General features: G+C 40.5%; 1 protein-coding gene across 1 annotated transcript in view; it reads right to left on the reverse strand.

The window, feature by feature from the left end:
* pdgfd (platelet derived growth factor d) overlaps positions 1–13,726 on the reverse strand; it is a 54,433-nt gene that overhangs the window by 19,281 nt on the left and 21,426 nt on the right. Inside the window, exons 2-3 of the mRNA XM_083913461.1 lie at positions 6,297–6,486; positions 4,634–4,811 (exon numbers count right to left, since the gene is read on the reverse strand). Of these exons, the coding sequence (XP_083769587.1) occupies positions 4,634–4,811; positions 6,297–6,486 (368 nt within the window). The remainder of the gene's footprint in view (positions 1–4,633; positions 4,812–6,296; positions 6,487–13,726) is intronic.

Below are 13,726 nucleotides of genomic sequence, written 5' to 3' on the forward strand. Positions count from 1 at the left end.
TACCAAATAGCACTCTGGCTGCATTCCTCACACTTCCCCTGCTTACTTGCACATTTACGGTATTGTAAATGCTTTTTCGGAACTTCTGAATTTCCATTTTCATGCTCGAACTCTGTGATTTATTGTGTTGTTGTATCACTGATGTTCCAAATGTGTGTCTGGGCCAAACAGATTTCCCCCTCATGGGACAATAACGATAACCCTAAACCTTGAACCTGTTAAACAGTCTGTGTGGAGAGCAAAAGAGATGGGATGCATTGGCTGTAATGCAATCTCATCAGCGATCGTGTGATAGCAATTTAGCTTTTTGTTAGATTTTTAAAAGAAATTCCATTCTATACAGATACCTGTTTATAGAAATGACCTGGAATGTTGTCTGGACCTAAATACCTACAAAAAATATAGACTCTATTAGACTGTAAAAAATGACGGACATCTGTTGTGTGGATATAAGCTAGTAACACCAGAACCCCCGAAATATTGGCCTTTGCCCTCAGAGGCTAAATCGTTGTCAGTGACAGCCAGTGCATTCCGAGATCGGGTTTTGCCAGTCTCCATGCAAATCTACATAATTATCACTCCAGCAGAGCGAATAGTGTGAATGCTCCTGAAAGTGTTTGGTACCAGCTAAAAATTAGGGTTGATTAGAGTGAATTGGCACTGCAACAGTCAGACCATAACAGTCCAACAGCTAAGTTCAGTATCAGTTGTGCAGAACACAAAGATTATAACTTGCACTAACTGACTACAAGCGAGACAAACGTTCGTCTTTATGGTCATCTTACTGACACTGCTCACCCTCACAGATCATTGTTCTCTCATCTACAGATCATCCAGTGCTAAAACTGATCAGGCATAGACTCACACACTCACTCATCTTCAACCGCTTATCCGGGGTCGGGTCGCAGGGGCAGCAGCTCTAGCAGGGGAGCCTAAACTTCCCTTTCCCGGGCCACATTAACCAGCTATAACTGGGGGATCGGAGGCGTTCCCGGGCCAGTGTGGAGATATAATCCCCCCACCTAGTCCTGGGAGCATCCTTACTTGATGCCGAACCACCTCAACTGGCTCCTTTCAACGCAAAGGAGCAGCAGCTCTACTCCGAGTTCCTCACGGATGGCTGAACCTCTCACCCTATCTCTAAGGGAGACTCCAGCCACCCTCCTGAGAAAACCCATTATGGCCGCTTGTACCCGCGACCTTGTTCTTTTGGTCATGACCCAGCTTTCATGACCATAGGTGAGGGTAGGAACGAAGATTGACCGGTAGGTCGAGAGCTTTGCCTTACAGCTCAGCTCTCTTTTTGTAACAACTGACTGCAACACCGCCCCCGCTGCTCCGATTCTCCGGCCAAACTCACGCTCCATCTTCCCCTCACTTGTGAACAAGATCCCAAGGTACTTGAACTCCTTCACTTCACTTGATCAGGCATCAGATAAGACATTGTTATGTCGTTTGTATTACTGTATGTGTTGAAAGTGTTTCAGACACTTTTTTCCAGAAGTTTAATAAGCCAGAGAGATGAAATAGCTACCCAAGGCGCAATGAGTGGCTTAGTTTAAAGAGAGAGGCTCTCATTAAGAGGGCAGACGCAAAAGGTCGCAAAGTTCAGTAATGTACGTCATTTTTTCTGCATGTCAGTTCACACTTGGTTTCACCTCAAAGAACACATAGCTAGATACACATAGATAGCGAGTCTGCTCATATATTAATGAACAAGACCCAGAAATATTTGAAAAACCATGGCAGGGGTTTAGTGGTAAAATGTGCTTTGTTTGGTTTTTATTTACCCTTTTTTCTCTGTAGGCTTCCATCTGACTCCACATTTCCCTCACACTGATCCTGCGTTGTTTTTCCCTCATGGTTTTTCCATTATATACTCAACCTCAGTCCACTCCATAACTCACTACTTCAAGAATGCCTCTCTCTCAGTCTGTCTCTCTCAGTTCAGGTTGTTTTAGTCATTAGCTGACATGCTGATACCATCTCAGACACCTGTTCTCTCCTTCCAATGCTGCTTCTCCTCATTCTCTCTCTGCCTCTCTCTTCCTTCTCTCCTCTCGCTGCCTCCTCTCCTCCTCCCTCTTATCTGTTCGACAGGTCTGGAGAGAACAAATTAGACCTGCTAAATTAAGCCACACACACAGCTCCAGTCTAGCTGAAGGGAGGCTGTTTGTGTGAGTGTGCGAAAGATGGAAAGATATAAACAGACTGAAACACAGGAGCTCTTTGAAAAATGGGTAAAACGAATCAAATAAGATAAACCTCAGGATTTTATATGTCCAGAGGTGTGATCATTTGACCAGAGAGAAGAATAACACAGAGTGAGGAGGGAGGGAAGACTAAGTGGAGGGGTGAGAGTCTGAGAAAGAGAGATAAGGGAGTTAAAATTTGGGGCACTTTCACTTTGTTGTCATTATGCTAGATTGAACGTGGTGCAGCGTCTCACTTGTATTTAGGGCACATCTGGTTCAAACATACAGTTTATGGCTATTATGCCCTAACAATGTGTGCCATGTCTGCAGGTTGCCATAGCAACGTTGATTTGTTGTGGAGGGAAGCTTTGAGGAAATCTGAATTTCTGTGATAGTCTTGCAAATACATTTGCATTTAATAGAGACACCTCTTCAATCAAATGGTGTCTGGACATGAGTTAGAATAAACTGTAGTGATTTTTATCTGTTATTTGATGTTATGCACAGCACATTACATGTAACCATATAAATAGCTTTTGGTAATTCTCCATTATGAGTAGGGTATGCAGATAATACTTTTGTACCTTAAGTTTAACTTGAGATTTATATTTGTAATTAAGTACTTTTTCACTGTGATATTGTTACTTTTACTTAAAGGAATAACAGGTGCAGTTAAACTTGATATGCAATATCTTATTGTTGCTCAGAAACTAGTAAAACACATCAGTGAGTGATTACATTATAATGAACATGGGCATGGTAGTTTATTTTGAGTCAATCCCTCACACGTTGCCTTGCTTCCATTAATACTAGCTAACATACCAAATGTGTATTGATCTGCTGCTAAAAGTTTTCCTCAACAAAGACACCATTTATTTTAGATTGAATGGCATTTAGAAAAAAAACTACAATGCCCAGCTGTTTCAGGACATGACTGAGCACTTTAGATTTTTTTTAACTATGTTTATTTTAACATCTTCTAACACATTGTTATTAGTTCTTGGTCTTTACGTGTGATTTGTTGACAGTAAGAAATACATAGATTAATGACAGCTACTTTTGGTTGGTCACAGGAGCTGTAATGTCTAAATGTAAATGATCATCTGCAGATACAGTCTCTCTCTCTGTGTCTTGTCCTAAATCTGTTATCATATGACTTTTTTTTCTCAGATAGTCAGTTTAACCCTGTCTGTGATGCTGTGTTTCTGCCCCTCTCTTTCCTTTGCACTAACGGACGCCAAGGAACATTACAACAGCTTTCTCGTCCCTCTCTTTCTTCTTTCCTCTCCATTAGAACACTTTGCCTTCCTCATCCTTCCTTTCCCCTATCCCTTCCATATCTTCTGTCGAGTGGACGTGTGAGAAAAGAACATTTGGCTAATAGATTTTGGCAATTTAATGACAGTGTTAGTAGATGAGCTCTCCTTCTCTCCCTGCCTCTCCCATCTATATATCTCCCCCTATGATCCCATCAATCTTTTTTTTTATTATGCAGGTAAAAAAGTGAAAGAAACATTTTACCTGCAGCATTTCAGTTGTACTCACGTTGAACCCGATGCGACAAAAATAATAATACAAACTTTAAGCTGTGGCCTGAATAATAGCTTATGATTCACGTGTGTGTGTGTGTGTGTGTGTGTGTGTGTGTATGTGTGTGTGTGTGTGTGTGTGTGTGTGTGTGTGTGTGTGTGTGTGTGTGTGTGTGTGTGTGTGTGTGTGTGTGTGTGTGTGTTATAGTGCAGTGTTTCTCAAATAGAGGTACACATACTCCTATGGATGCTTTGGAGTACTGCAGGGGTTATGTAAGATACTTTTTAATGTTAATTTAAAAAATTGAATCACGCATAATTCCTAAAATAATTTGACTATAATAAATTCCATAAATAATTGTAAATATAAGTTTGATAAAACAACACATTTTATATTCAATATTCCTATTCTCGATGCAATCGTTAACTGTCGTAAACTGTGAACAAACGCAAGCATGTGCACAATTATGTTATGAACAGTTATGTTCACTGTGAGCGGGAAGCCAGTATCAATACTGAATGATGGACGAAAATCAAGAAAATGGATTTGTGGTTGAAACATAGTAGCAATTAGAGCTGTAAACAGTGACAATGATAAAGAGCCTCAGTGAAGCACAAACATGTTTCTCACTAAGTTGTAAGTGCAACTTATCAAAAAGACGCGACTATACTGCCGTCTAAGTGTTGTTACATAATGACAACACAAGTGTTTTTCAGGTACAGGGTTGTAAATCAGACACTGATGAGGCAGCACTGATTTGTACCTCCTTTTCAACTAAACAGCTTTCTATTGCGCTGGTCATGGTTCTGGCTGAGAAAATATTTCCAAATGGATACATCGCTGAAAATAGTTTTAGAACCTGTGTTACAGCGCGTGTGTGTTTGTCTGAGTCAAAGTGCACGTCTCACCAGCAGTGAGTAGTAGACTTTGAATCCCGGCTTTGCAACAAAATAATCGTCAGACTTGAAGGTGACTCTGAGCATGTTGGTTTTGGAGTTGAGACTAGGTGGTGCCTTCTGCCCACACCAGCGACCCCAAGTTATAGTGCTAGTCTCTGATTGGTCCTCCACTTCAACAAAGTCATACCTGGAGTGATAGAGAGAGATGTAGATGGAGAGGTAGACGAGTGTGTGGGAGGGAAGAGGGGAGGATGGAGGATGGAGATTGTGCAAAAAAGAAAAGGTGAGACTTTGAAACTGAAAAAAACCAAAAACATGGATGAACATTTAGGAAAAGCACTAGTTAACGGTAAATCAGCCACAGTTTACAACATTGACTTACTGTACTTGAATGAAGGATTATTTCCCTTATTTTAGGTTCAGTTTTATGTCTAAATTAAGGCAGTAGTTTGACATTTTGGGTACGTACACTAAAACACTTTCTTGCTGGTCAAATGAGAAGAGCCGTACCACTCTCATGTCAGTGTGCTATGAAGCTGGAGCCAGTATCTAAAGACTAGAAACAGTGGGAAACAGTTAGCCTTCACTACAGTTTTGCTTTGGCAAGCTTACAAGACAAAACAAGACAAAAGCTGCTAATTAGAGAGCAATAGAGGTGTTTTCAGAAGGAATATGTTTCCTTTAGATGGAGCCAGACTAGCTGTTTCTTGCTGTTTTCAGTTTAATGCTAAGCTATGCTAACATCTGCTGGTTCCAGCTTCATAATGCACACAAGAGTGGTATCGATCTTCTTATCTAACGCTCTGCAAGAACAGACAGTCCTTAGAAGAGTTTAGATTGAGCTTAGGATCCAAAGACACTTCAGCTCTAGTGATCAAACCTGTGATGAGAAAAATTTACAGTGAATTCTCAAATCCCAAACTACAAGACAAGAAGCATTTTGCAAGAAACGTTTTTGAATAACTTTCCAGAAAATGCCCCAGTTAATTAGTGAGTCCATTTATCAAAAGCCGGACGTATACACATATTCAGTCAATGTGACAAACAAGATTTGAAAGGCTGGGCTTCTTCCTCCCTCTTTCTACCTTTCCAAATCTCTCCTTCCCTGCTCTACTCCCCCCTGCTGCTCCCCATTGTCTTTTCAGTAAAGTGCTTACAAAGACAGCTGAGTTGCATATGGGGATTAAAAAGTCTATTTTCTCCCCTCAACCCTCAAGGACAAAAACTTCTTATACTTCTTGCCAAAAAAGCAAACTTCAACTATCTTTCTCTGTTGTAGTGATTCCACTGCCTACACCCTCTTATAATATTTTCTCTCATATCCTTTCAATCACAGCTTATTGTTGGTGTGCTAATTTGCATACATTTAAAATCATTTTCACATATTTTCCTCTTGTTGTACATCCTTTCAATATGAGACTCAATACTGCTCCATAAACTTTTCCTCTCCTCTTTGTCACTCCAAATGATCCTCTCCATCATGTCTGGAACTCACACTCTGGTTCTTTAATCATTATTACTTTCATCGGACTTTTCTGTTTTACAGCCACTTGTAATTCCTCCATTCAGGTATTTTCCCTCTTTTGTCTGTTTTTCTATTCTGCTTCAATTTTCTCTTCTCAATTCCACCACTCCACTCTCCATCTGTTTTTTTTTCTTTCTCATGTTTTACCTGCACACTCCATTCTCAGCCTCCTCCAGGCCAAAGTGTCCGTCAAACTCCAGGTGTATGCGGCTCCCTTGTGGCGACAGCAGTTTCCATGACAACAGCAGATTGCGGGGGTAAGCGCTGGGGTAGCGTGGGCTGTGTATGGCTCCGCGCACTGGCGTTACTGTGATGTTTTCCTCTTTGCGGTACAAGTCTGTGGTGAGGCGATTGCTGTCTGTTAGTGGTTACAACTAATCAGTTAGTTGGTCCAGTTGTAAATAAACATAAGCAGAGCAGCTTGTTCACAGACACAACATCTCAAATATACATGCAAAAACAACAAAGACTTTTATGGAAGAGAAAGACAGAAGCACAAACATATACGCAGATAAACAATTCAAATCCAACAGTGACATTTCAGTCTAATGGTAACATGATTCCAGCACTAATAAAGCTTTCAGCCTAATGTATAAAGACATAACTTAAAGGTGGTGTACTCAAAAAATGCCTCCACACGGCTTTTAACGACCGTTGCCAAATACTCATGCTTTGTAACGGCAGTCAGCGTCTGATACTGACGCACAAGGCAGTCACATGCACGCACAGCTGGACCAGCTACCAAAACAAACAAACAGAAAAACTTGGATTAAAACTCATACAGAGCGAGAGTCATTTCTAAAGTGATACTGATATCTCTCTCTCTCTCTCACACACACACACACACACACACACACACACACACACACACACACACACACACACACACACACACACACACACACACACACACACACACACACACACACACACACACACACACACACCTTCACAAGAATGTAACTACAAAACAATACCACAGCACTGTCACGGCTGGTAAAAATCCTTTCATACACATGGAACCACACAGCCAAAGGTCGGGCTGTGTGCTGAAATAGGCTGACAACGCTGTTTTTTTTTGAGCAGTGTGTGGTTTTTTCAAGAGAGAGCTGAATGCATAATCAAGCCACAGCAGCCTGCGCCGCTGGGAGATGATGATGAAGCTTTTGGCCCTTTTCTCTACCTCTTCAGTGTAAACTTCCTTCAGTTCTGTCCTCTCTCGTCTTTCCCTCTCTCCCTTCTCCTTCTTTACTTCAGTCAGTAATTCTGTCTCATCGGTCATTTAGGAGTCACACACTGCTGATTCTGTCTCCAGCAATTAACACTGTGGGTGTGTGTGTGTATGTGTGTGTGTGTGTGTGTGTGTGTGTGTGTGTGTGTGTGTGTGTGTGTGTGTGTGTGTGTTGGGCCAGTTTGTTTGTAAAGGCATTCTTCCACTCTGTTGGTCATAAAAGTGCTGTTGTGTCAGGAACTTTAACCCACTTAGGTCACAGGGGAACAGAGCTCTGCGTGTGTGACAGCATGGGTGTCCCTCAGTATTTGCATATGCTCATGAAAGACATTTGTGTTCATGTGTATATGTATTTGGAGTGATTTGGTAGTGTCCTTATTTTCTCTCAAGCCAACATCACATGTGTCTGTTCCCCACTCATTTACATTTAAGCACATAAAGGAAAACCCATATAGCACCACTTTCGAAAGCATTTATCAAGTTTAAGGCCCCGATCAGACACTGCGCGTTTTCGCGAGGCACACCGCACTGCCTTTTTTTAGTTGAAGGCTTCTCGATCAGACAGAGCATTTTGCGGTTTCATCTTTTTGTTATTCTTGCTACAACCATCGAATCACCCATCATCTGCATGGTCCTCAGCCGTCCCTTTACTGTGTCAAGTTTAATGACATGTTTTTTCTGTAAAAACGTGAGATGCATAGAGTAGAAAAACGTGAGGCTGTAAAAAATGGGCTCTGTCTGTTCAGGGCTGTTGAGATGCAGTTTAATTCAAAGATAGATGACCCTTAGATCTTAGGTTAATGGTGTAACTTCATACTGACTTCCACACACATGGATCTGACTATTTTTTTTTTACATTCTGACTATTTTTGTCAGGCACACATAAATAACAACACAAATACCACTGACAGGCAGCCACTGAAATCGCATCACATCTCATATTTAAACATCATGACTTTGTGAACTGTAGTACAGCTACAACAATTATACTGAATGCTTGGGTGGGTAAAAGCTATTTGCCTAGCAGAGACCTTTAGGTTAGGATATTCCTGATACCCCAGCAAAAACTACATGTAATCTTTGACAGTGCTGTTCCATGGGAAATATCATGGCCATTGCCAAGGAAACTAGGCATTGCCAGTTTCCTTGGCAATGGTTCTGGTTAACAGAAGTGGCTATGTTTATCAAAGGAGACATGGCTGTCTTCAACCTACTCCAGGTCAACAGAGAAAATTAGCAGTGCCAGGATGTGAGTTCTAGATGAATCAGCAAACTCCAAATTGTAAGAAAAATAAAAATGGAGAAAATCACCTATGCCCCCCTTACATTTCGCTTTCAGTGTGAGTTTGGGGCAAGTGTCACATCCACTAATTCAGCTTTGTTTTTTTTCTAAACTGCATTGCCCTTCTCCACAATATTTTAGCCTGTCTTTCAACTGGCTGGAGAGTGTTAGTAAGTAAGCTAATGAGTTTCTTTCTATCCACTAAAAGGTCACATGATATCATCTTGCTTTTGACGTTTGCATGATATTTAGAACAGTACTGCTATTGTAGAAAAATAATAATATCAGAGGGTAGAGGTTTAAAGATCAAGGATCTGAATTCAAACAGCATTCAGTCTGTTGAAGAGTATTTGACAATTTAACAGGACTGCTGCTCTATAGCACCTGACCTCTGACATACCTGGACGAAGGCAGGCAAAAAGAGTATACATAAAGTTCTTTAACTAGATTTCTACTGTAATAGGGCTGACAACATGGGAAAATAATCCAAATGCAGTTTTTTAGACCAATATTGTGATTCCAAATAAGTATGCATTTTTAAAAGTTTCTTCTATATTATTCACTTTAACATTTTATTGTATGACCGGCACAACACTGAATACAGTCAACATATTGTATAAACTGCTCTTTCATGTAGGCCAGCCCTGTGTTATGAGGAAATGAGATAACCAGATGCATGAAATGATATGAATAACATCTTTATTTAGCTAGTGAATTGTGAAAACCTTCAATCGCAGTAGAATAATATTATAACCTTGTAAATGTGTAATATAATCAGCATGGCTCAACTTTGGTAAAATCGACAAAGCAATGCGGAACAACAGGAACATTAACTAACAGTGAACATTAATATATGAAAAATAAATATGAATCTTACTGATCTCCACTCAGTTACAAATAGCAAACTAGAGACCATCTTGTTATATGATAACACCAAATTCCCTACTTCCGGCTTAAGTGCACACTGACTATGGCTCTATTGTGTGTTTGTCCTGGATACTGAAAACTGTATCTATCAAGTTGGGTAAGAGAAACATCCCACATCTCTTGCCTCTGTTTGTCCTGGGTAAATTTTGTGGCTAGGTAGATGAAATATTTCCAAAATTGGCTTTGGTTGCTGATTGGTTAAAAATACAGTAGGTAGGCCATTATTTTACATATTTTCTAAATATTAAACATAATTAAACATGTGGGTCAACCCATGAACATAGGTCTGTGTGTGTGTGTGTGTGTGTGTGTGTGTGTGTGTGTGTGTGTGTGTGTGTGTGTGTGTGTGTGTGAGAGAGAGAGTGAGAGAGAGAGAGAGAGAGAGAGAGAGACAGAAATTATTAAGAAGAATGAAGACACTATAAAATGAGGAAATATGTACATTTTCTCATAAACCATCTGCCTCTTTTGGATTCAGTTTCTCAGTCAAACAATTACTTTGCATCACTGCGGATTTATGAAAATGATACAATAATGAAAAAGGAATTTTCTATTAAAGATCCATTCTAGGGAATTGACAGTGCTGGAAACTGGCAGCAACATTGTGCCTGCCTGCTTTGTAAATGAGTGTAAGGATATAATTTGAATAAAAGGCTGAAATGGAATCAGGATCACGCAGAATCCTGAATCCAACACATATGTAAGGGACACAATGGGATATGCAGTGCAGTCTGGAAATAATAGAACAGTGACACCTTTTTGTTTTTAGCTCAGTGCTACACTGCATAGGACTTGAAATGAAGCAGTAACTGGACATCCTTTTACCTACAATAGCGTTTGAGGGTTTCACATTTCTATCAGGTAAATAGTGCAGCAATCATAGTCTTCACAGCTGAGGACCAGACTGAAGCAAACAGTGAAGATGGCTGCAGTACAGGCTTGGTTGGCATCACCAGGGAAGATACCATGTGTTTGATATTGTCTGTGAATCATAGACTTCAGTGACTGAAAACAACTGCACAATATTATATACACTAATTTAATTAAAATGTAAATGCTATGAATGCTACACTTGTTTTTTCATGTGGGCACCATTAAGTCCGCAAAGTCAGTACTCCTCAACCTCACAGCTGGTCTCCTAGTCAGGTCCAATTTGCCATAGTACAGGCCAAAACATTAAAAAAAATATGTGTCATTGTCCAAACTATATCATCGCAGAGTGGGCACTGGATGAATGAAATGTATGAAATTATGAGAGGCTGTTATTACTGGGCCTGACCATGCATACAAGTTTAATTTGTCTCTCTCATCTCTCTTTCAGACTGCTGGTGTTGTCAGTTACACACACAACATGTTGCTAACATTTGATGAAATTCCTATTGTTTATCCAAATAGTAACTCTTACTGCTGCTCTGGTGCCTGATGTTGCGGCGTCTGGTTTGTATTTCTTATTATAGGAAATGCACAAAAACATTTTTAGTTCTCACAACTTTAAGCTGAAGCTTAAGTTTAAAGTCACTTTAGTCTTCATGTATATCAATATTTTCTATGGTTGTACTTATGGCTCTTATACAAGCCTCTGCAACTTAACAGCACATCATAAGGCTATCTAATGCTTCCCATCAAAGCCACAAAACTTTGGAATCAGTCTCATTAAATTATGTGTTTTACAGGACTTCATTCTAAAATAGTCACATAACACTTATGTTATCTGGAAAGTAAAAGTTCTGCAGGAAAAGATGATGTCAGTGCTGATAATATCACTGACAGTCTGACTCACACTCCTAGAATTAAACACACACGCATTTTCTGACACTGGCAATTAAGATTCCAGGCTTAAATAACTCTGACAATGATGCTGCTAGGTGGCTGTGTGACATATGTGTGTGTCTTGTGGTGTGAGGTTTCTTGATTGTGTGTGTATATGTATGCACGTCTGCCAGGATGTATCTGGGTAAATTATCACAGATTAAACTTGGCTTTCCCACCTCTTGTGCCAGGGTGTGATGTTCTTTGTGGCTCAGAGATCTATTTCTGATCCAAGTGCCAATCACACTCTAATCACTCAGCAACCATTGTGCATCAAAATATATCTTCGTGGAGAGTCACGAGCAGAGAGCTGATGTAGATGGGATATTCAACTCAATATTTCTATCCAAATTAAAAGTGCCATAGGTGTGCAAACACTTGCCTACTATTGAACTTTCCCACTTTTTAATCAAAGTCTCTATTCTGTGGAAACCAAACTATTTTTGAGTGACAGTTTCCATAAGATACATTCTCCCTCTGCGACACAGTCCCACAGGACATTACCTTTAATCGAGGCAACCCCATTTCCTACATCTGCCATCCCATCTAACATATCCTGTCTGACTTTCATCTGCTCAAAATTAATTCTCATAAGCACCGACACTAGCTAACAGGACACACATAATACATTCATTCTCAGATGTGAAGAACTCCCTGAGACATGCAATTTTTGTCGTTCTCATTCTTGGTGGTTTTCCCAGTTGGTCTAAAATTTTAAAGTGACATGGCTAGGGATTTAATATTCTTTTAGATTTTGAAATTATTCTAAACTAAGTAATTACAGTAGTTTTATCAAATCTAAATAATATTATCTTGCATCACTGTTAAAGGAAATTTAAACAAGAAGATTGATACCACTCTAATATCTGTCCGTTCAATGTAAGAAGGCTACAACCAGTAGCTGGTTAGTTTAGCTTAACACAATAATTTCAAAAAAAGAGGACTCAGTTAGCCTGTGCATGTTCTCATTTGTCCAGGTCATCGTTATCCTCAAAGCAATTTCAGTCAAAAGCAACTGGACTTGGTAGTTGTCTAGGAAGACGTTTGGAGGCCTTGGCAACAGTAAGAGAGCGGCTCACACAGGATGACTCCTTAAACAACCGAACAAATCTCAAACCAGACCACATTTGCCAACTTCTGGATTTGTGCCTGAACACCACATATTTCCAGTTTAATGACATTTTTTACAGACAGATACACAGCTGTGCCATGGGTTCACCAGTATCCCCTATTGTTGCAAATCTGTACATGGAGGAAGTAGAGGACAAGGCTTGAACTCCTTCAAAGGAGTAACCTCAAGCCATTGGTTCAGATATGTGGACGACACATGGGTTAAAAATCCAAAGAGGTGCAAACATCAAGTTCACCAGAGAAGAAGTCAAGGACAATAGTTTGCCTTTCTTAGACTGTGACGTCCATATGGAGAATGACAGGAGCCTCCACATTGGGGTATACAGAAAACCCACTCACACAGATCAATATCTACTGTTTGACTCTCACCACCCTTTGGAACACAAGCTTGGAGTTATCAGAACACTGCAGCATAGAGCTGACGTACCCACCAGCCCACAGGCCCAGGGGGAAGAACGCAAGCATCTGAGAGGCGCCCTCACAACTTGTGGCTACCCCAGCTGGACCTTTGTGAAAATGGCAGCTGCTTCCAGAAAGAAAACAAAAGTGGTTGAGAAAGAAAAAGAAAACAAGAGAAAAAGCATAGTCATTCCGTATGTGGCTAGGTTATCAGAGAAACTCAGGAGGATCTTCAACAAACACTGCATCCCTGTGTTTTCAAACCCGGTAACACACTCAGGCAGAGACTAGCACATCCCAAGGACAGAACACCACACACCCACAAAAGCAATCTGGTTTATGCTGTCCAATGCAACGATCTCTACATTGAAGAAACACTGCATAAACACATGGCCCAACACAGGAGAGCTAACTCCTCAGGCCTGGACTCCACTATCCACTTACACCTCAAGGAGAAAGCTCACTCCTTTGATGACAACGATGTCCAAATCTTGGACAGAGAGGACAGATGGTTTGAAAGAGGAGTAAAATAAGCCATCTATGTAAAAGTAAAGAAACCATCGCTAAACAGAGGAGGAGGTCTGAGACACCACTTATCTCCAATTTACAATGCTGCCCTTTCATCCCTTCCCAGGAGATTCAACAATCTAACCTCGAAGAACAACTGTTCACAAAAGGCCTCCTGTGACTCCAACGACGGTCGTTAAGACTCAATAGAGCACTAACGAAGTCGAAACCAACTTCCCACCAACGACTGCCACTCTAACGACGGCCGTTGGCACTTGGAGCACAAAGGGT

The sequence above is a fragment of the Echiichthys vipera genome (assembly GCF_963691815.1).
Source record: "Echiichthys vipera genome assembly, chromosome: 5".
Classification (NCBI taxonomy): Eukaryota; Metazoa; Chordata; class Actinopteri; order Perciformes; family Trachinidae; genus Echiichthys; species Echiichthys vipera.